Source organism: Oncorhynchus tshawytscha, linkage group LG05, assembly GCF_018296145.1.
Source record: "Oncorhynchus tshawytscha isolate Ot180627B linkage group LG05, Otsh_v2.0, whole genome shotgun sequence".
In the NCBI taxonomy this organism is placed as follows: domain Eukaryota; kingdom Metazoa; phylum Chordata; class Actinopteri; order Salmoniformes; family Salmonidae; genus Oncorhynchus; species Oncorhynchus tshawytscha.
In genome coordinates, this window is record NC_056433.1 from 13,870,372 (window position 1) to 13,893,567 (window position 23,196).

Sequence of the window (23,196 nt, forward strand, 5' to 3'; positions counted from 1 at the left end):
ACGTTTAATGATTTACAGAGCCAACTACACAAATTATATAAGGAAAAGGCTAAGAGCCTTCATAAGGTTAAGAAAACAATGGCTTGAGAAATGCGAAATTAACAGATGCTTTTTTATTTGGAAAAGAGAAGGGAACTCGGAACACTTCGGAAAGATAAGATTAATGGGGTAACCTCTGAGGATAGAGAGTTGATATCAGATTTTACCACTATGTTTTATGAGATTCTTTACTCCTTAGATACATTTCAGTGACTAAACTCTTTGGTTCTAAAGAGAAGGTCAACTGTTAATGAAGAATTCAATCGGACTTGCTGTCAAGATTTGTCCATTATGGACATCCAATATGGGATTGCCCCATTAAAAAAAAAAGTATCCAGGCCCAGTTGGATTACCCTCTGAATTTTCCAAAACCTATGAAGAAACAGCACAATTTTTACGTGAAACCTTTAAAGGTGGCTATAAATAAAGGGAGAACTACCTGCCTCTAAAGCAAGGTTATTATCCAAGACTGAGGGACTATCTATTGACATTACAAAATCCACTTGCTGTACCTCAGGCTATTGTACAACTTCATATGGAAAAACAAGCCAAAATAAAGAGATGTTATCACCAACAGGGTTTGACGGTGGTCTAATATGTCTTAGACTTCATTCTCTTTAACTAAATAACGAAAGTCAACTGGGTTAAAAAGGTACTTAACTAAAAAAAAAAAAAATAGAATATTGTACCGCATTTTGGTTTTTCAGAAACTCGGATTGCGACTTTTTTTTTACTACAATGTCCTTATATTGTGGGTAAACTTCCTGTGAAATTGGCATCTTTTCACAAGCAGGCTTTAATGTGCTAGGCTTTGCTGTATAAACAACTTTTCACTTCAAATGTTTTATATGGAATAATAATTATATATTACATGGAAACAAGATGTTATTTTACCGTAATTGGTTCTCAAACAACATTGTTCTAGTCAGCCAATTAGTATCAGTGGGGATCTGTATACACGGAGAGAGTTTATGGAAAGATACAGCTGAGGTTTCAAGCAAGGAATTTGACACCGTTAGAAAAGCTATACCTAGTGTCGATAAAGTCTTTACTACAGAATAATGCATATTGTGGGATATTTCCGATTGTAAGTGATATCCAGGTGAATGGCATAGGTTTACCAGATTAGAAATTCAACAATCGATTATTAAGGGATATTTTCTACAGGAAATATATTCCTTCTGCCATATTTTGTTGGGCTTCATCGTTTGATGTGAACTGGCACCGTGCTTGGCTCACTCCTCACAAATTTATGGTGACCAACAAAGTAAATTCAAACCTCTGTAATAACTTGGTTTCTAAATATATACACACCTGATGTTACCAGGGAATGCAGTTTTTGAACTAGAAACTGAATCTATTTAACACTTATTTTGTGTTTTCTTTTGCATGATGAGGGTTTCTGGACCGATGTGACGCTATATCTTGGTAACAAAATGCATACAACCATTGAAATATCCAAGTTTGACATTTTACTACACAGATTCTATAGTTGAATGTCAGTATGTCAATCTCTTATTAGGAAGCATTTTTATTCACATAAACATTAGTTTTGTATTGAAACGTATGCAAAGCAAAATGTCTCAGATGTATTTGTTACTTTTTGTTGAATTGTAATCACTCTGGCTGTTCTATTGTTTTGTATGTTACTGTTGTTTAATCAAATAAAAAGTTATGCACTTTAACGCACCTATTGGTCGAAGTGAGTAGGTAATATGACCAAGTGAGAATATACTAGCAAATCATTGGTAGGTTCAGTGCCTCACGTCACTGGAATCGTGAAGGCAAGTAGGCCTCAAATAGTGCTGGGAAAGATATTATTTATGGGAGTGAAATAGAGATCCATTTTAAAACAATAATGTCAATACCTAGGGGAGATATTTACTCTGAATGTGGAATGGAGCAGCCCAGTTAGCCAACGTCACTTTTATGGGCTGTAAGAATAGCCCCCCACCCCACCCCACCCCACACCCCACACACACACACACACCACCAAATGGGAGCCCTACCGGGCTACCCTGGACCTACTATTTTGAGAACCGGAATGCACCACGCTCTCATACAGAAAGGTAGCCATGCAGAAAGGATAGCCTAACCACCATGAGACTGCGACAGATTCAGTATCATATTCTCTCTTTATTTGTTTTGTTTGTTAGGGTACCCCTGGAAAAACAATGCACGTGTACACCACAGACATCTTTTGAGGTGAAATAATACATCTGCTGTAGTCAGATTGGCAAATTGAATGAGGAAAAGGAAATTGTGACCACAAGCAGGCTTTAATGTGCTGGGCTTTGAATGTTTGAGGTGTATCCAACAAAGACGTACTAAACCCGAATCAGAACGTATGCGATTCAAAGGAAGATTATATTCTGGTTCTATGGCCTTGCTCTTTAATATTTGTCATTGTCCGCCCATATTTTGATATTTGACTCCACGATCAACATCCTGCAAGTTGCACCAGCCTTGGATTTGCTGACGTGTCGGCTTCATCTGCTCATGCTCGAGCAGAACCAGATAGCCCAACTGACGACATGGCTGTAAATGTATCTCATGTATACATTTTACTTTTATTTATTATTAATTTCATATCCAATGCCGCCATCGAAAGGAGATTCTCCGACTTCAAACGATGTGCTGACGAAGAATGCAGTAGTAAGTACTTGGCGTTTAGCTCACGCGAACTTTCAGGAATGATGCTTCCATCGATCGTTAAATGCACTCTCCCCACCTCATTCCAGTGTAACGTAGCAGCTAGCTAGCTAATAAACCGGCGTTATCTTTGACCTGTTGCCATTTCAAAGGGATGAACTCGGCTAACCTAGATAAAAGTACTGCCATTAGTATTCTTATCAGCACGAGACGAGTAACGTATTATTACTAAATATAGCTAGAAACCTGGCTTGTTTGGTTGTAGCCGAATCCTGGGTTGGCTACTGCTGGCTAGTTGCCTAATTCTGGAGCTAGTTAACGTTACCTCAACTCTGTTTTCTGTAGTAGCTTGTACCATGTAAACAAGCTTTCGGCCTACATATTTTATTGAAATCAAAGCCACCGAAGGCCCCAGTGCTTCATGGGCAATGTTCACCAGTGTGGACTACACAACATAGCTGGCAGTGTCCTTGGTTAGCGAACACATCTATGTTGTGTGTATGGTAGGCTAAGTTATTGTAATCAACTAGCTCCCTAAGTCAATCAAATGTACTTAAAGCCATTTTTACTTTAGGGACCGTTTAATTATGTGTTGGCTTTTAGGAAGCAAATAGCCAATTTCACTGTGACTAGCTCAATTGCAAGATGGTGTATAGGCTTAGCTATTGTTGACATAAAAAAAACGTCATTAACCCCCTCTCTGCCTGCAAGTTCTTGACTTTTTGCATCTGCCTTATCAAAAACAATAGCTGTTTCATTGAACCCTTGCTACTCACTGTAAAGTGTAAACAGATTAGATTAAGCAAGGTTTACCTTAGGGATGTGTATTTACACATGGGGCACTAAAGGTGGACGCCCAAAGACGGTCCATGGCTGGGTCATTGGATGAGATGTTTGGTGTGGGTGACATTTCCACAACAACTGATCTGTGAATCCTTCCTCTCCACAGTGCTCCTGTGCCGAGGGAAAGCATCAAGTGATTTCACTGGACCAGACTGTCGGTTCCTGTCTTTTAAAAAAGGAGAGACGGTATATGTCTACTATAAACTCTCAGGCAGAAGGACAGATATATGGGCGGGGACTGTAAGTATGAGTTAATATTTAATCATGTGATAACAAAACATTCTAGACTGCAATGTTAACATTGTTTCATTCTTTGTTTTGTTTCCATTTCTTACAATTAGGTTGGTAGCCGCTTTGGTTACTTCCATAAGGACCAACTCGCAATCAATCACATATACACTGAAAAAGAATTGGAGATTCCTGCTCAGGTAAGAAAATAACTTGTATTTATTTTATTTCCAATGCATTATTAAGAAATTATCTGAAATGCCTGTACTTTCTGAAATGGTAGTATCACTCAAACAAGGTTATTTTTTCTTTTCAGGAAACCGACTTTGTTTGTTTTGACACCGGACACGATCAGTTTGACAGTTATGACATTGAGTCACTGTTAGTCTCCTCCTTATTGTTAACGGACCAAGACAAGTCTTTACAAGGAACCACAGAGACTTTAGACCGAAACGAAAGTGCAGAGAGCACCACAGTGGAAGTGGATGAGCCTCCACCTGAAGTGACTCTGTTAGAAAACAATGAGATTGATAGTGATGTTCCTGAGGACATTGATAAGGTTTTAGAAGAGGTTTTAGAGGAGTTTCCAGAGGATAAAGATCCAGGCCATTTTGATCCTTTAGAGTCCTCTCTACCTCAGCCTGAAATTGAAACTCTTGATGCAAAAGGAGTTGAATCTAACACAGTAGTTGAGCCCACAGCTGAGAGGATCAAAGATGACCTTCAGAAATATCAGCTGAGGACTGAGGACTCTGTGCCGGACAGTGTTGTTGAACCAGAGCAAGGTGAGACTAAAGAAAGCCTTTCAGAACCTCTATCCAAAGATGATCCTGAGTTGGAGAATGCGCCAGCTGGTTTTTCAGAAGGCAGACCTATCCCTCAGTTGAAAACTACACTTGGAACAACTTTTGATGCTGTCACCTCCGATGACGAGGAAACTAGGAAGGTGACTCCATATGACGAGGAGGACGAGGGAAGTGAAGAGTTTGAATATCAGCAGGATGAGAAAAGTGATTATCATCTTAGCAAAACTCCATTGCTGGCTTTTTCTGAAGAACATTCTAATTTAGAACACGAAGACATTGATAAGGTTTTAGAAGAGGTTTTAGAGGAGTTTCCAGAGGATAAAGATCTAGGCCATTTTGAATCTGATCAGACAGATGAGGAAGAGACTCCACCAGAGACCGCTGAAAAACAGGACTCCAAGGACAAGAACCTGTGGTCTTCATTAGGTGATACAGTTTTTAACATTGTCAGTGGTGGGGAAAGAACAGCTCATGTTACAGGTTCAGAGGAAGAGGACGACGACGATGACGACGAAGGTGAGATTGCACCAGAGGAGCCTCCCACAATTGAAGAACCCAAGGAGAATATACAGCTGCTAGCCAACGACCCAAAGCAGGAGCCAGAGGTAACAGAACAGCCACATGAGGTTATCTTTGAGGAACCTGAAGTTTCTAATTTCCTTGAGGCGGCTGTCAAAATGCATGATGTGGATTCCCAGACTTTGCAGTTGGAGGATGAACCTGAAGAAGGTGACATTGAACCTTCAATACTGCCTGCTGATGAGGTGATTCCTTTTGAACATACTGAGGAGGCTATAGCAGAGAATCTTACAGTAAATGAAAGCCCAGTCCCTAAACACGTCTCACAGACAGAAATGCTTTCAGACTTTGATAGTAATACTATCGACTCAGAACAGACACAAGCTGTTGAAGAACTCCCCATACAAAAAGAACCCAAGGAGAATATACAGCTGCTAGCCAACGACCCAAAGCAGGAGCCAGAGGTAACAGAACAGCCACACGAGGACATATTTGAGGAACCTATAGACTCTGATTTCCTCGAGGCTATCAAAATGCCTCATGTGGATTCCCAGACTTTGCAGTTGGAGGATGAACCTGAAGAAGGTGACATTGAACCTTCAATACCGCCTGCTGATGAGGTGATTCCTTTTGAACATACTGAGGAGGCTTTAGCAGAGAATCTTACAGCAAATGAAAGCCCAGTCCCTAAACACGTCTCACAGACAGAACTGCTCTCAGACTTTGATATTAAAACTAACGTATCAGAGCAGAAACAAGCTATCGAACTCCCTATACAAAAAGAGTCTAGAGATTTCTCACAAGTAGAGAATAAATTGAAACCGGGTGGTACAGAGCTTTTCAGACGATTTAGAGGACCTAACGTCCCAGATCCAACTAAAAACACAATGGTTAAAGAGAGGCATGAAGAACTCCCTGTAGACGAGGAGGATTTGATAGACCCAGAGAACTTGGAGATTGAAGAAGAATTGCTAGAGGATGAAAATGCAGCATTGTCTTCATCCAAAACCGAGCACACTGATAAGGACAAAGAAAGTAGATCGGAATTTGGGTCAGAGCAATCCAATAATGCTACAGAAACCGAGGTATCTAGTGATGAGTTGGATGTTGTCCAAATTGAGGAGGCTATTGACATAGAACCTGAGGAGCATGACATAGAAGATTCAGAAAGTGCAGGCTTGGATCAAACACATACACCCTCACTTGAAGACAAAGTTCCGGATCCCCTTTCAGGCCAAGAGCCAGAATACAGTGATAATGTGTTGAGGCTGACGCTACTGCGCTACCACTTCAAGGAACAGGATATGAAGCTCTTCCAGAAGATTCTGGGTCTTCAGAACCTTTTCAGGGTGGAGTTCTTGTTCTCTGACCTGGAGCAGGAGCTGAATGCTGCCCTGATGTCACAGACAAACACCAGTGAGGACATTGAAAAGGTGCTGGAGGCCATTTTGGAGGCCTCTGAGACCCCAATCCTGGATGAGATTGAGAGGATGCTGGATGCCCGGGAGAATGCTGACGTACAGCAGGAGACTGGTGAGCTTGATGTGGAAGCCACCATCTTGGACAACTTCCAAGAGTTGGCGTTCACCCTGCATCAGAAGTACTCAATGACCAGCGACAGTGCTCCCTTGGCAGAGGGCAGTCAACTACACCCTGACACCGGTAAGATTGCTTATTTACTTCAGTTAATGTCAGATTATGGGAGGATTAAAACCTTTTAAATTAATTTATTTGGAAAATGTCATGTTGCAAATGACATGATGATAATAATGCCTGGCGATTGGGTTTGCATGAGAAGCTGTATTTAAAGCTGGAATCCATAATGGTGAAACGGCCATGTCCATTTGCGATATTACAACAACAAAGTTAATGCAAACAACAAACACTTTATTTTTCTCTCTGACTTCATTGTATGCCCGATAGAGCAAAACATGTACTGCAATTTTTTTTACCATGCTGTACGATAGTCCTCAGCTCGGCAACAATAACAACAGTCGTGGGGTGGCCAGTGGCGCTGTTTCCCCCTATTGCGGATTCCATCTTTAAGAAATGCCTATGAAGTACCACAAAGTAAATAGTCTGTTGACATAGCACAAAACCACACCCTGACAATGCCAGTTAGTACATTTTCATGCATTGCAATCTAACTGTTTGAACCGCTATAAATATTCGAGAAGATGGGGACGTGTCTGATGCAGAGGAAGAAAAGACATTCCTGCACTCTGTGGGGGACATAAACGAGGACAACCTCACTCTGACGGTGACAGGTGAAGAGACTAAGGCACCTGAGGAGAAGCCTGACCATGAAGGCCACAACAGACCAGATCTGGATATGGGTCTTGAGGACGATGTGGGGCATTTTAACAGAAACCAAGACAATCAACCAGAAGAAATCCAGAGGGGCCCTCAAGCTATTTTGGAAAATACCTTGGACATGGGACTTGTTGACATGGAGCACCCTTCCTCAGGTATGCACTCTTTCAACTTCTTCTACTTTTGAGATTGCTGTGAGGGATAAACTGTGCAGACATTAACCTAATTTGCTTGTCCTTTATTGCCAGGCTCTTTGGAGTCGCCCCCTGTTTCTGATTTCCAGGAAGAGGAGCAGAGTAGTTCATCAATCGTATCGGTGTTAATTTTCTCTGGTAGTCTAGTCACCGTGGTTTATGAGTACCTTGGAATATATGCTGTTATGGTAAGTTACTTCATGTACTTCTATGAATGAGTTTGTCTTCCTATTAATTGACTAACTTTTCAGACTGTCAGAATTGAATGCTTAGGCCTCAAGTGTGGTATGCATCAGGGTTTCCATTAGGAAAACATACATTTATGAGTAACGAACAGCAAAATCATTAGCCTAAAACAATACTATACTGATAGAATAGATTAACATTTCTACTATTGGTCAGCTATTCGAGAAAGAAATAGTCTATTCCAAATGGACTCTCGGACACTTCTGGGAAGGTGGATCCAAAATTCAGTCAACCAGTAGGCTGAAGTTCAGTGACCACTAGGCGTAAAAAATAAAAATTCAAAAGCAATGCGTGATGCTATAGATAAGAACGTTTCGCTAAAAATGTTGATAAATGATTATTTCTAAACATAAGGGCAAGTGTTCGTTCCATAATGCAGTTAGAGGGAAAACACCATTGTCAAGAGGGCACCGCACATGCAAGCGGTTTCATGCAACAGAGATTAAAATATCTGTTAGAATTTTATAGAGATCTAATAGGCTACTTTTGAAGCAAGGTAAGACGTATCTCAAGTCTTAAAATGTTCAGGTTTCAAACAATTAAAGTATATGTTTTCAAAATGCATAGCCTACTTCCTCCAGCTCATTGCAAAGTGGTATGTGATGCACTGATGAAGCCTGTCTTCCGTTGCTGTTTGAGATGCTGGTGCTCTCATGCTGTCTGACGGGTTTTCCTCTAAAGGACTCTGTGTGTGATGAGATGCATAACGAATATTCTGTGCCTACACATTATGCAAATTAACCTATAGACCGATAAGCATGACCAGTTAAATGTATTTCCATCGACTGGTTTCCATCAATGAATAGCTAAAAATCATTATTTCATAATGGGATTGTTTCTTTTCTTTCCCCAGACAATTGGCCAGGCGCCAATTTTATTTCTCAACTTTTCTATTTATTTCATAGCCGGTAAGCCAGCTTTTAGCCTAACGGAAACCCTGGTATGCATATGCATTTTATCTCGCCTAATTATTGCTGCGACAATGCATAGTTTTCAAATGTTTTGTTTTTTAGCTTTATTTTATTATTATTTGAAACATTGGTTTTGCACAGAGCAATATTCTTCCCACTTGAATGTTTGACGCTCGATGTGATGTCATTAGGTCAAAGGTTCTGCAGGGCCACGTTCAGTTGCAAAACGTTCTCGAACGTTGCAGATAGAAATCCATTAATCGAGCAGAAATGATTCCTTATTCAACATGTCTGAGGTATATTTGTTCTACAGAGCATTTTTCTATCTGAACATAAAAACTTTGCTTCCTACTGTAATCTTTATTTAAAACAATTTTGCAACTAAAACGAGTTTCTATTGGACAAATTCAGTAGGTCCCGCCTCGTTTATTACGGTTTCCTTTAAGAAACGTTTTGCCAAAGACAGTACAGTAGGTATTGAAACTGGGATTTTGCAACAGAATCGACCGAATGAATATATCCCAGGTTTATTGATCTTCCTTTTTTTGTTGACGTGTTCTAGGGAAGTGTAGGCTGAAGTTCAGTGACCACCACTGTCGGTTTATTGGTATTGTGTAGGGCATACATTACACCGCCGCTCGTAGTACAAGCCTTCTTTCTACTTGTGCATTTGTCGTGGAAAGTAATCGCGTTCAAATCTCTAAAAGGAAGCTAAATGCATAGCTAGCTAGCTACGCGTCGCTAGTAGACCGGTTGTTGGCGAATCAGTCAGCAAGCTAACGTTAGCTAGTAAGCCTATTAGTTCACCAAGCTAGATGGGCACAGCTTGTCATCTTCGGTGTCGTCAAAGACAACCACGATGAAGGAGCCTCAAGTATTCTACGTTGATAGGTTTGTGAAACGAGCAATTTCGGATTTCCGCAAGCCAGTTGCATTGCATATTAGCCTAGCTAGGTAGCTCAGCTATCAAACGGTACTACTTTCAGTAGCAATGGATTCGGAAGTAACAACCCCTTTGCCCATGATGCCAGAATCTGATCAACTCTCCGTCTTCTACGCCTCATTTCTAACGGAACTTCAATATGTAAGTAGTTGGCTAATGTTAGTGTTGACACTGCGCATTTATGGAGGCTATAACTATTTCAGCTAGCTGGCTAGCCAAGTCTTAGTCTACCAAATGGATGGCTTGCTATAACTAAATTGCAACTCAATTTTGTTGGCAGCTTCAAAGTCTTGTGGAATGGTTTAGTTGTCGTCCAATACATATAACATTTCTCCAATAGTTTCAGCCTAGAAGGGATCACTTAATTGCTCGTTTGTTTCAATGTTATCAAAGTGAAAGTTGACTGTCCTCTTCTTCATAAAAAAAAATTGGCCACTTACCAGACTTTAGCAGTAACCATTATTCATGTAAATGTATGGCTCGGATCGAGGGGTTTCTCTGAGCTGTTGAATTTTGCTTTGTTGCTTTGACCTATTCCCTTTTACAATTAAGCAATAAGGCCCGAGGGGGGTGTGGTATATGGCCATACCATGACTAAGGGCTGTTCTTATGTACAATGCAAGGTGGAGCGCCTGGATACAGCCCTTAGCCGTGGTATTTTGGCAGTATACCACAAAAAACCGAGAGGTACCGTATTGCTATTATAAACTGGTTACCAACATAATTAGAGCAGTAAAAATAAAGGTTTTGTCATACCCATGGTATATGGTCTGATATACCAAGGCTTTCAGCCAATCAACATTCAGGGCTCTAACCACCCAGTTTATAATTAATTATATGCTAGACCTTGTGTTAAGTAGTTGTTTGTTTATTGCCCGCCTTTAACGGGGTGAAAGGGCACATAATGCACTCTAAATCCAAATTGGCCTTAGTTTGTTAGATCCACTCCACAATGTGGTGTTTTAATTTAGCTTGTTTGATCTAAACCAAGATTTTCACTGAGTGACTGAGATGTATGGTCTGTGTTGGGCCTGTATGCCACGTTCATAGTGCAAAGGTCTCTGGTTGGACAGTGGCAGGGCCCCAAGTCAATCCCCTTTTGATTAGATAAGCTTAAGGCACGTTTACCCTCTTTATTGATTTTGATCAACAACTGGGTTACAGGCTAGGTCTATTTCAGAACCCACCTTGATTTGATCTGAAGAAGTGTCTGTTGGCATTGACTGAGAGGGTGCTCAGTTTGAACAACACATTAATGCCTGATGGTTTAGTAAAATTATTTTCCTCTGTCCTTCATCTCAGCCCAACTATTGCCCAACTTATTTGCTAGACCTGAAATATGAGCTGTAGCAAGGAACGCTGTGTGATTGGGCCTGTGTCTCTCCCCAGATGGTCACCTGCCTGCCAGAGGAATGGAAGCCAGGTCCAGACTTTTACGGCGTGTCCTGGGAACCCGTGCTGGCCACTGCAGGTGCCGGGTTCATCGGCTTCCTCTTCTTCTTTTGGAGGAGTGTTCTATCTGTAAGTCATTTTTGCTCGGTCACTGCTTTCAGAATTTCATATGGTGTCCAAGACACAAGTGATTCTTCATGTTCTGAATCATTCAGTGGGGTTTTTCTCTAACATAACATTATCTTGGATTTTGTGAACTAATACATCTGATAATAAGTTCCAAGCTCTGTTGACAGAGCAGTGCCGCCTCTCCCATTGACTTGAGGATTTTACATGGATTTTACATCTTCTGCAACGTAGTTTCCGCGGGTCGCAAAATTAACTTGGCACAAGCTGAATGAAATGTAAAAAGCTTGGAGTATGCTCAGTGCTCCATTGACATTTCAGAGAGAAGCTTGTTTTTCAGAGAAATCTTCGAAAAATAACAGGAATATCCAGTAATATGAAAAGCGTACAGTAAAATAAAAAAAATACTACATGTCATGTCTCAACATCTATCTATCTTACCTTTATATTGTTTTATGTCCTCCGGATTAGAGAAGAAAAATGACGAGTTCAGCGAAGAGCCTGTCAGTTAGTCTTGATTCTCACACAGCATCCAGCCTACAGTGCCTTTTTCCCCAGATTTTTGACCACTTTTTTTTCTCTGGCCTCCATTGATTTAGTCACCTTAATCTTGACATCCAACAAGGGTAAAAACTCCAATAACATTTGAATGGATTATGATATAGGTTTGGACCATTGGTCAAAATAAGCATATTTGATTGGACACCCTACATTTCATCATTTTTGTTTTTATTATTTTATGTAATTCTATGCAATCGAGGTGGGCATGCTGCTATTGAAGAGACTTTGCCTCAATGTATTGACCTATTTTCCATCTCACAGGTCAAAAGGAATTCCTATCTAAGTAGGTTCATCTACTTATTTTTTTTGCAATTTATGGTGCATAGTGAATCCTCATTCATATATGCCTACTGGCATGTGTTGTCACATGTCTTACACGTCTCATTTCATACTCTTAACATATATTTTTGATTAGCTACTGAAAAAGAGATGGCAGACAGGATGAAAACATTTGAACAAGAGAAGGAGGAGATTCTCCTAAAGGTTGCTGAACTGCAACAACAGGTATGTTGCTGAGACTTTTCACTGACCAAGATCCAGACTTTGGGTTCAATGTGAATTAAGAGACATAACAATGTTTTGATCATATATTTCTACTGGGTTACCCTCAGGGTGAAGAACTCAAAGAAAAGAAAAAGCTGTCTGAGAAATCTGCCACCTCATCTCTGGAAAAGATCCAAGAATTAAAAGTGAGCCACTGGAAAATATTCTCATGATCACACGTCATTGTCAGGCTGACTATTGTTTACTTGTTTGTTTTTTGTTTTACATAGTTTTTTAAATGTGTTTGTCTCGCCCTTTTATTTCAATATCTATCCAGAATCTTGTGCAAGAGATGGAGAGACAAAATGAGTGCCTGGACGAGGAAAAGAACTTGCTCGCCAAATCCTTTGACGAAGAGCGGACAAAGGCGGCGAAACATCAAGATATGGTGAGTCATGCTGAGCGATAAGCCGAAATGTTGGGCGGGGTTTTCTTCTGTTTTTTTTTTAACAACCAATTGATCAACGTTGTTCCTTCGAAGTATCTCTACCTGACAATACATCTAATAGATGGTATTCAACAGTCTTAAAATTATGCCTTTATCTAGTTTGAAGAATTAGTAATATTGTGATTTTGTCAGACCACATAGTCTGCTACTACTAGCCAGCTAATCGCCTAAATAGAACAACTTGTTTGGGAGCACAGAGAAACATAGTAGTCATTATGCTCATTATCTTTACCTATAGATGTCAGAAATGGACAAAACAATTGAGAAGTTGAAGCGGAGCAGAAAGAAGACTCAGGAGGCTCTCTCAAAGGTACATATCAAAGATGTAAACATCAACATTGCACCACTCAAATATAAATGGCATATGGCCGTTTTTAATATATAGCACAGTATAGAGCACACATTTTTGATTCTGCAGGCTACCATTCTGATGGAAGAAGCCAAGCTCCGCGAAGATGCACGGAACGTCCAGCACCAGGTTCTGGAGAAGGATATCGCCACCCTGAGAGAGGAGAACTTCTCGGTGAGTACCAACACGGAACAACGATTCACACTTTAAGCCTCGTGACATATGGTGCAGCAGTCTTTGGCCATGCAGGGCCTGCATAGCAACGTCCTTATGACCTAATATCCTCCTTCCAGCTGCACCACACTGCCAATTCGTGGGAGGAGAAGCACAGGGAGTTGAGCGAGCAGATCAAAGTCTACCAGAAGTCACAGAAAGACCTGGAGGACTCCCTTGCTCAGAAGGACCACAACGTTGAGGTGAGTTTTTTGAAATTATAAAACAAAAAATGTAACATTACGATTTTGTATTTGTTCTAAAATTGTTGTCCAGAATTCTTTTTTGTTGACTGATCCAAGGGGAGAAGTGTAGTGTATAATTAATTGGTGGTTCTCTCCCTCTCTGGCAGGTTTTGTCTGACCTCCTGGGAGACCTCGAGGCCTGCGACGACCTGAAAGGAGGCGTCGTGGCTAACGGGGAAGCCGCTAACGGTAATTCACCTGACACCTTGTCAAAAATGACTTGATAACTTGCTAATTAACATGCCAAATATGTAAGTGTTTTCCCACTAAGGCTTTGTTTAGACAGGTAGCCCAATCTTTTGACCATGTGTGATGTGATTGGTCAAAAGACCAATTAGTGGAAAAAAGATCAGAATTGGTCTGCCTGACGCAGTTAAGACTGAATGCAAAATTAGTCCTATATGGCGGCATCTGCTAGCCCCCAGTGTGTATCTGGGTAAACTGGATTTAGAGTCATGTTTGGTCTGTTTCAGACAAGCAGACCGTCATCCGAAACCGCATCAAGCAAATGATGGATGTCACTCGGGTAAGACGGAGTCCATTCTTGAACAAACCCACATTTTTGTGTATCTGAAAGCCAAAATAATGATATTCAGAACTAAGAAATGAGTCAACTCTTACTAACTCTTGGCATACAATACTTTCTACAGGTCCAGACCACTCTGTCTGTTGTGGAGGAAGAGCGCGATCGCTTCATGACCAAGCTGCTGAATGAAGAGAAAGCCAGGAAAGAGCTGGAAGGTATGTCAAGCACTATATCCCAGCAGCTAGAATATGATATGCATCACTCCCTTTTCTCTCTCTCAACACGATCAACTTATCACCACAGAACAATACCAGAAGCTGGAGCATGCCATCTTGTTGGTGAAAAGTGATAAGAACCACCTGGAGAACCAGTACAAGACCCTGCAGCAGAAGAATGAGATCATCACAGAGATGTACCAGCAGAAGGAGAACGCCTTGCAGCAGTAAGTAGAATTAGACGCTGTTCAGTTCATGCATTAATACCATTGTAGGGTTTGTTCTCACCATTGATTTGTGTTCGTCGCCTCACAGGAAGCTAACCAAGGAGGAGTTTGAGCGTCGTAACAACGAGGATAGGCTGACTGAGGTGGACGGCAAGGCCCTGGAGGCCGAGGAGGAGGTCAAGGTGTGCAGGCAGCGTATCAAGGAGATCCAGGATGAGCTGAAACAGACTGAAAAGTCCTACAAAGCCCAGATCATTGAGCAGGAGCAGAAATCCCATGAGAACTGGGTATGAACAACTTACTTGTTACAACGTTAATGTGTCTCCTACTCATTTCTCAACCCCCACTGATTGCACACATGTAGAATGACAAGGACATTAAAAAATATATATTTTAAAAAATGAAATAAAATACAAGTCTGCTGTTTGACCAATATTTCATAAGGTAAATTTAGTCCCAAACATGACATTTGAAATATCTCTTCCTTCTCTCCAGGTTATTGCACGCGCCGCAGAGAGAGCTCTGTTGGACGAGAAAAAGGAATCAACCAACCTCCGTATCAAGTGAGTGCTACAACAAACTCAGTTGGGCAATACCAATGGAGTTAGCGACACCAGTCTAGATTTCTTTCTCTCTTTCACCTTAGACTGACGGAGATGTCCAGCAAGCTGAATGAGCTCCGTAGGCCTCTATTCAAACCCACCCCTGGGATGGCTCCCATGCCTCTCCGACGAGGTGAGAACAAATCCCCACAGAGTTCCCAATGTTATTAGGTGCTGGCGACTGGCACATCTGGGGTGCATTCAGTAAGGCAAAATGTTGAACGTGCAGTGCGCTCCAAAAGTGTTGGGACAGTAGCAATTTTTTTGTTTTGGCTCTGTACTCCAGCACTTTGGGTTTGAAATTATACTTGACTACGATGTTAAAGTGCAGGCTATCAGCGTTCATTTGAGGGTATTTTCATCCATATTGGGTGAACCGTTTAGAAATTACAGCACCATTTTAGGAGACCAAAGGTATTGGGATAAATTAACTTAAGTTTATTAAAGTAGTCAAAAGTTTTTATTATTTGGTCCCATATTTCTGGCACACAATGACTACATCAAGGTTTTGACTCTACAAAGTTTTTGGATGCATTTGCTGTTTATTTTGGATATTTCAAATTATTTTGTGCCCAATAGAAATTAATGGAAAATCATGTATAGTGTAATTCGAGTCATTTTTATTGTAATATTTAATAGAATGTTTCTAAACACATTCATTAATGTGGTTACTGATAGCTACCATGGTTACGGATAGTCCTGAATGAATAATGAATGCGAACGTTAGAGACATAGACATGCTAACCTCTCACCATTTCAATAACAAGGGAGGTTAGCATTTGAGGTGGTATGATATTTATGCCCAACTTTCTCATTCACTATTCATTCAGCATTTTACGTAATCATAGTAGCATCCACATTCATTTAGAAGTGTTTTTAGAAACATATTCTATTCTTATTTACAATGAAATTTACTCAAATTACACATTTACCATTCGTTTCTATTGGGCACAAAATAATCTCAAACGCAACCAAAACAAACAGAAAATGCATCGAACATATTTGTAGTCATTGCGTGCAATGAATATGGGACCAAATACTTAACTTTACTGCTTTAATACACAAGTGTATTTGTCTCAATACTTTTGGTCCCATAAAGGGGGAGGATTATGTATAACAAGTGCTGTAATTTCTAAACTGTTCAACTGATTATGGATAAAAATACCCTCAAAGTAAAGCTGACAGTTTTCACCTCATAGTCATTAGCCGTGTTTGAATACTCAATCTAACTGTACTATTTGTGACAAATTGAGTATGTAGTATGGTCATAGTATGGATATACTGTAGTTAGTATGCCAAAGCTTCCCTGATGTCGTACTACATTACTTGTATACTTCGTATTTTGGCGAGTGGACACTCTTTCTGTGTTTTTAGGGCCCATAATGCAATTCTTCAGAAAATGGCCATGGCTTCACAAAAGATTTGAAGAAAATAGAGGAAAATATGCAGCCATAGTCTGACAGCTGATACAAATTCATTCAAATGTTGAGCAATGTAATGACTTTTCAAATAAGTTACATGTTATGTTGGCTGACAAGTTGTAGCTACGCTAGCCTTACGAACCGCATAACATGTCATTAAATCACATTTATTTATAAAGCCCTTTTTACATCAGCAGTTGTCACAGTGCTATTACAGCAGTTGCTTGTATGTACTGGTATGTTAGCTACCTAACTTTAGTTGGCTACTAATACATCAAACTTGCCAGTATATAAACTATACGCTATCTAACTAACTACCCAATGTGTATTGACTTGATTGTTCACGTCATTCTTAGCATAGCTAAGTGGTATAGTTGTTGTGTGTTCTCAATGCACATTGTTGATGACGTCGTAAGATGTCTAGCTAGTAATTTGTTATGCTAGCATGAAGTTGCATAGCAACAGCATCTACTTCCGGTAGACGGGTGCAGCGTTAATACACTCAACTGGAAGGATACTGTTTGTTTACACTATACTAAGATGAACTAATAGTATGTAGTATACAGTATGTTCGTTTGGGTATTCAAACACAGCTATCATTGTATCATTTCAAATCCAAAGTTCTGGAGTACAGAGACAAAACAACCCAAAATGTGTCACTGTCCCAATACTTTTGGAGCTCATTGCAGATAGATCTGAAATTGCTCTCTATTCTTGAGGACAGAGATGGATACATGCTCTACATCGTATCTTTATATCTGAATATTCTGTCATGTTGCACCTTCCTGAACAGACCCCTGTGTTCTTTGAGTCCCTGTTGGTTTGGCTCTTTTCTATTGTTGGTTGGATAATAGCTGTGATTGCGTTTCAGATGAGTTCTTGGACTTTGTTTTTGACTATTGGATAACCCATCTGCTGTTGGAGCTTTACCATCGGAAATATATGGAGTTGTTGTTGATTTGACGCCTATTCCTTGAAGCTGGACCAATGTGGAGAGACTGACCACAATATTTGGCTGTGTGCTGTTGGTTGGGTGTTCATCATTTTAAATGATGTTAATTGGTTTGGTTTAAACAGGTGACTCGTACGGGCCCTCGCCCGTGAGCGGAGGTGCCCCGTCCCCTCCTCTCATGATGGAGGGTCCTGGGCGACCCCCCTCTGCCCCTGTGGGGAGACGGAACGAGCCCTACGGTGAGTCTCCGGAACCCTTCCCCGGACAGCCTCGGCCCTGGTGATTGGCCAAGCAGTACCGTCCCTCAGCCAATGAAATCCCTTCTAACCTTTTCACCTTCCTTTATATCCCCTGTTCTGTTTCAATCATGTCCCCTTTTTCTTCCTACTGCTCTCATCCTGTACCTAGTTGGTTTCCACGTCTGATCACTTATTCCTCTTATCTTCTGATTACTTCCTGTTTACATTTAGATTTTCTTGTGACATGCTTTCCTCTCTCTCACTGCCATCTTTTCTCCCCATACCTACCGCCGTACCCATCTTTTTCAACCGGGTTTGCGTGTCCAGGCGGTCCAGAATGTCCCCTTGCCTCTATCTTTCACCGTCCTTCTCATGCATTCCTCCTGCTTTTTCTGTACTATGTTGGTGTCTTGGTGGTGCTCAGCTGCTGGGAGGTCATATGTGAGGGGTATGTCCTTGGGATAGTCAGGTTGCAGAAGCCTTAGCCATTGTGATCCCTTGTGGAACTTTGTACAATCCAGTTGTTCTTCAGCCATGTGATATTAATACTGATTCACAAGTGTTCTAGTTGTGGAATAATCCTACCAGTATATGGCCAAACATTTTCTTCAGACTGCAAATAGACCAGACACGGCTATAAATAGCTGGTAGCATAAAGCAGTAACGTGAACCACAGTGGTGTAGAGTCAGGTGCCTAATGACACCCAGGAGAGCCGAGGTCAGAGAATATGTCAGTGTTAACATTAGCCTTGGTAGGATGATGTATGACTGTGTATTTTGTGTTTGACAGGACCACGACCTCCATCTGACCCTCACGGTCGTTACCCCCCTGACCACAAACACCCAGTGGCTGCCAGACCTGGTAGGGATGATTTATTTGTCAATGAAGGTTGATTCAGTATTATTCCCTATGATCCAATATCCAGACCTGCCAACATGCATGCATTTTGCATACCAACTATGCAATTCTCTATCCATGTATGCAGGTTCGAGATCCGAGTTAAAAGTAGGCAGAAATTATTAGGGACAGATTAAAATATATATTTTTAAATTTTAAAAATCCCCTGAGGTTTTTTTTTAACCTTTTTTATTTAACTAGGCAAGTCAGTTAAGAACAAATTCTTATTTTCAATGACTGCCTAGGAACAGTGGGTTAACTGCCTGTTCAGGGGCAGAGCGACAGATTTGTACCTTGTCAGCTCGGGGGTTTGAACTTGCAACCTTCCGGTTACTAGTCCAACGCTCTAACCACTAGGCTACCCTGCCGCCCCGTAAATTTAACATCCTGGTTCTCGGGCTGCAACACACAGACATGCGGAGTTTGTGTCAACAGACATGGAGATTAATACATCATTATTGGACGTAGCTAACCCGTGTCTGCCCCTCCTGTTTGTTGTGATGCTGAGTTTGCAGGCTGTCAGCTGTACCTAAACACATGGACAAATCCCTTTTCGACTCCGTGTGGAAAGGTGAACACTAATTGTTTCAAGCTAACGTTAGCCAACATAAGATGGACATTCAGTGGGCTTTAAAGTGCCAGCAGTTCGCATTTGTAGATTTTGTACCGAAACAAATAACTTTAAAAAACTCCAAGAATAAAGGCCTTTGTTCTTTCTCATGAGATCTTGTTAGTGACTTTTACCATATGTATAAATAGATAGCTGTCAAGAAAGAAAGTATTCCAACCTTTTATAGACTTGATTTGGTACAATTCTATAATTGTGATCAGACTCACAAACAGCATGAGCGTGCGGGAGGAAAGAACCTCAATTCGGCGCGCAAGTTGAATCTCCACTTTGCCGTGAGTGTCTGGTACTCAAAGTTGGACAGGGTTGGCATGTGTGAATGTCTATCCTAGCTGTATTTCCTTTAATCATTCTGCTCTTTGCATCACCTTTAGACACCATTGCACCACGGACATCCTCTCCAAGCAGTCTGGACAGCTCGGTAAGTTTTCAGTCATTTTGTGACAATGTCCACAACTTCTTTCCTTATTACGTTACAAAGTCAGGAATGGAAAATGGACATGGAACTAGCAAAGAAAAGTTTAATTGAGGCACCTCGAGTCCTTAGTCTTATGTGCATCTCTCCCCCCCTGTTACTCCATTCAACATGTGGGTGTGTTTGCTCTAAAGCAGACCGCTCCACCACAGTCACAGGCTGAGGCCCAGGCCTCCACAGAGAACCCAGAGGCAGTGAGTATTATGTAGGAGGCTGAGGCACGGTGGAAGGGATGTGGATGTGTGAGCATGCTTACCTCAGCCATGGATCAGTGGCAGGCAGTGGGCTTGTGGCCTCACAAGGTTTGTCAGACTTAACAGTAACTGTCCAGTGAAAATCATTCTGTTAACTCATACCCAAATTATGTTGACTCATCCTATACTCATGTTTGTGGCCAAAGTATAAATTGGGGGGAAAAATACATATTTGTATCTTAAACCAACTATTTAAAAAATGCGTGCTATTTCCTCAGAGGATGATGTCATCCTCCTGAGGAGGATGAGCTGGCCAATCAGCAGTCTACTCGCAATATTTTTTATTACCGTTATATGCCCACACAGAAAAGTGTATATTTAACATGCTTAATAACCATTTTTTTTTGAAGGGAAAACTATTTCACTCGTATTGTAATTATCGGTCGTTTCATTGAAATCTGGAGACACTGAACAGTTACTTGAATGTTGCTGGCTGGATTTTCACATGTGTGGTTACTTGCCTTATCAGTTCTTTACATTACAACACCACCCCCACTGAATGAAATGTGGTGACACTGTTCTACAAAGCCATAACTAAAGCACAACTGCATGATGAGAATTGTGTTATCGTTAAAAGCTGTGTGTTTTCAGGTTAATGCTTTGTGGAAAGGTCCTGATTCCCGAAATCATGGTGATTGGAACTTTGACGTGTGATTTTTGTTGTTGGGAACTGCATAACTTGCCTTACTATTGTGGGATATTGAAGTTGTTTCTGACATGTGCATGATTGTGTTTTGTTCTAACGAAACTATTTTGAAAGGAGCTCACGGGTGGTGCCAGCAACAGGGCTACAGGCACCACCAACCTCCATCTCCTCTTTAAGACTTCTAGGTTTGTAATGGTGTTTATTGGTGGTTCCTCCAGAACTCAGGACCTCGGGGCCCTGGCTCCCTCCTGGCCTCTCCTATCAGCTCCCCCCCCGACTCAGGCCCCGGCCCCCTCAGACCAGTTATCAGCCATCCCTCCGGACTCTGCTACCGTCCTCCTGGCCCTGGGCCCCACCACATCCCTCCTCCCTCACCCTTCATGCCTCCCATGTACCGACCAGCCAACGGACACCCAGGCATGATGCCTCCCGGACCCCCACCACCTAATGGACACCCACCTGGCCCCATGATGCCACCCGGACAGCGGCCTCCACCTCCTGGTGCCTACGGCCCCCCACACCACCGGGGCCCTCCTCCACCTCACTATGGACCAGTGCCTCCCCCATTCGGTAGGTGGTGAATTCGGCGACCCATTTGTTTTATTTTTTAACCTCAAGTTGACTTTCTTTGCTATTGTTATTTCAGTTGTGGAGAGTAACGTAGTAGTGATATTGTTATTTTTGTACTAGGATATTATATTATTGCTTTTCACTTTCTCATGTTTGGTCTCGCTCTCCCCAGGTGTTCGCGGCGGCCCCCCTATGGCACGACCCATGGGACCACCACGTCCCTACATGCACTATGGACCACGTGATCACTCCATCCCACCCCAGCACCTGCTCCCAGGAGCGGCCCCATACCCTCCTCACAGTGGCCCCAGAGACTTCCCCGGGCAGCCCCCCATGCAGCAGGCCCACCATGGGCATGACTCTTCTGTGGGTCCCCAGGGGCAAGACTACAGCTCCCAGCAGGCAGCAGCTACCCCCCAGCCCCAGGACTCAGTCAGCTCCTCCATGGGAGAGCCTTAGACACCCACCAACTATGTCAGAGGGCTTGGATACCACCTGCTACCATTAACAACCTGGCTATGTCTAATCAACCATGATTTCTCTTTATTTTTCCCCTTTCCTTTAGATTTAATTTGGATATATATATATATATATATTAGTGCCAGTCAAAAGTTTGAACACCTACTCATTTCAAGTTTTTTTTTTTTTTTTAAACTATTTTCTACATTGTAGAATAATAGTAAATACACCAAAACAATGAAATATCACATAGGGAATCAAGTAGTAACCAATAGTGTTAAACAAATCAAAATATATTTTAGATTATTCAAAGTTGACACCCTTTGCCTTGATGACAGCTTTGCACACTCTTGGCATTCTCCCAACCAACTTCATGAGGAATGCTTTTCCAACAGTCTCAAAGGAGTTCCCATATATGCTGAGCACGTGTTGACTGCTTTTCCTTCACTCTGCGGTCCAACTAATCCAAAACCATCCCAATTGGGTTGAGGTCAGGTGATTGTGGACACCAGGTCATCTGCAGCACTCATCACTCTCCTTTTTGGTCAAATAGCCCTTACACAGCCTGGAGGTGTGTTTTGTGTCATTGTCCTGTTGAAAAACAAATGATAGTCCCACTAAGCCCAAACCAGATGGGATGGCATATCGCTGCAGAATGCTGTGGTAGCCATCCTGGTTAAGTGTGCCTTGAATTCTAAATAAATCAGACAGTGTAACCAGCAAAGCAACCCCACACCACCACCTCCATGTTTCACAGTTGAAACCACGCATGCAGTGATCATCCATTCACTTACTCTGTTTCTCAAAGACAGTGGTTGGAATAAAAAATTTGGACTCATCAGACCAAATGACAGAGTTCCTCCGGTCTAATGTCCATTGCATGTATTACTTGGCCCAAACAAGTCTCTTATTGGTGTCCTTTAGTAGTGGTTTCTTTGCAGCAATTCAACCATGAAGGCCTAATTCACGCTGTCTCCACTGAACAGTTGTTGTTGTGTCTGTTACTTGAACTCTGAAGCATTTATTTGGGCTGCAATTTCTGAGGCGGGCAACTCTAATGAACTTATCCTCTGCAGCAGAGGTAACTCTGGGTCTTCCTTGTGACAGTCTTCATGAGAGCCAGTTCCATCACAGCGCTTGAGGGTTTTTGCGACCGCACTTGAAGAAACTTTAAAAGTTCTTAATGTTCCGGATTGACTGACCTCCATGTCTTAAAGTAATGATGGACTGTCATTTCTCTTTGCTTATTTGAGCTGTTTTTGCCATAATATGGACTTGGTCTTTTACCAAATAGGGCTATCTTCTGTATCACCTCTACCTTGTCACAACACAACTGATTGGCTCAAACGCATTAAGAAGGAAATGCCACAAATTAACTTAACGAGGCGCACCTGTTTATTGAAAGGCATTCCAGGTAACTACCACATGAAGCTGGTTGAGAGAATGCCAAGAATGTGCAAATCTGTCAAGGCAACGGGTGGCTACTTTGAAGAATCTCAATATAAAATATACA

The 23,196-nt window shown here is 41.6% G+C and overlaps 1 protein-coding gene across 4 annotated transcripts; it reads left to right on the plus strand.

Annotated features, from left to right (window-relative positions):
• Nucleotides 1-2,142: 2,142 nt before the first annotated feature.
• mia3 (MIA SH3 domain ER export factor 3) lies at nucleotides 2,143-21,872 on the plus strand. 4 transcript variants are annotated; one of them, XM_042321518.1, is made up of 28 exons: nucleotides 2,146-2,694; nucleotides 3,641-3,774; nucleotides 3,876-3,962; nucleotides 4,079-5,128; nucleotides 5,507-6,749; nucleotides 7,265-7,555; nucleotides 7,649-7,782; nucleotides 11,084-11,215; nucleotides 12,035-12,056; nucleotides 12,189-12,277; nucleotides 12,385-12,462; nucleotides 12,594-12,704; nucleotides 13,003-13,074; nucleotides 13,183-13,287; nucleotides 13,407-13,529; nucleotides 13,679-13,760; nucleotides 14,045-14,097; nucleotides 14,222-14,312; nucleotides 14,401-14,539; nucleotides 14,628-14,826; nucleotides 15,035-15,102; nucleotides 15,186-15,274; nucleotides 17,640-17,753; nucleotides 18,544-18,615; nucleotides 19,654-19,700; nucleotides 19,889-19,948; nucleotides 20,873-21,224; nucleotides 21,397-21,872. In XM_042321518.1, the coding sequence occupies exons 1-28, from the start codon at nucleotides 2,574-2,576 to the stop codon at nucleotides 21,681-21,683; spliced, it is 5,445 nt and encodes a 1,814-aa protein (XP_042177452.1). In that variant the 5' UTR covers nucleotides 2,146-2,573; the 3' UTR covers nucleotides 21,684-21,872. The 4 variants fall into 4 exon arrangements, with proteins under 4 accessions (XP_042177450.1, XP_042177451.1, XP_024275498.1 ...); XM_042321516.1 differs by having other exon boundaries at nucleotides 2,143-2,694; nucleotides 4,079-6,749; XM_042321517.1 differs by having other exon boundaries at nucleotides 2,143-2,694; nucleotides 4,079-6,749; nucleotides 19,892-19,948.
• The last annotated feature ends 1,324 nt before the right edge of the window (nucleotides 21,873-23,196 follow it).

What these genes read in the sequence shown, in the direction of transcription:
- mia3 (XM_042321516.1), top strand. Translation starts at nt 2,574, where the DNA reads ATGGCTGTAAATGTATCTCATGTATACATTTTACTTTTATTTATTATT. An exon ending in AATTGGAGATTCCTGCTCAG is followed by an intron (nt 3,963 to 4,078) that starts GTAAGAAAATAA and finishes TTTTCTTTTCAG; the next exon opens with GAAACCGACTTTGTTTGTTT. An exon ending in AAAAGATCCAAGAATTAAAA is followed by an intron (nt 12,463 to 12,593) that starts GTGAGCCACTGG and finishes ATATCTATCCAG; the next exon opens with AATCTTGTGCAAGAGATGGA.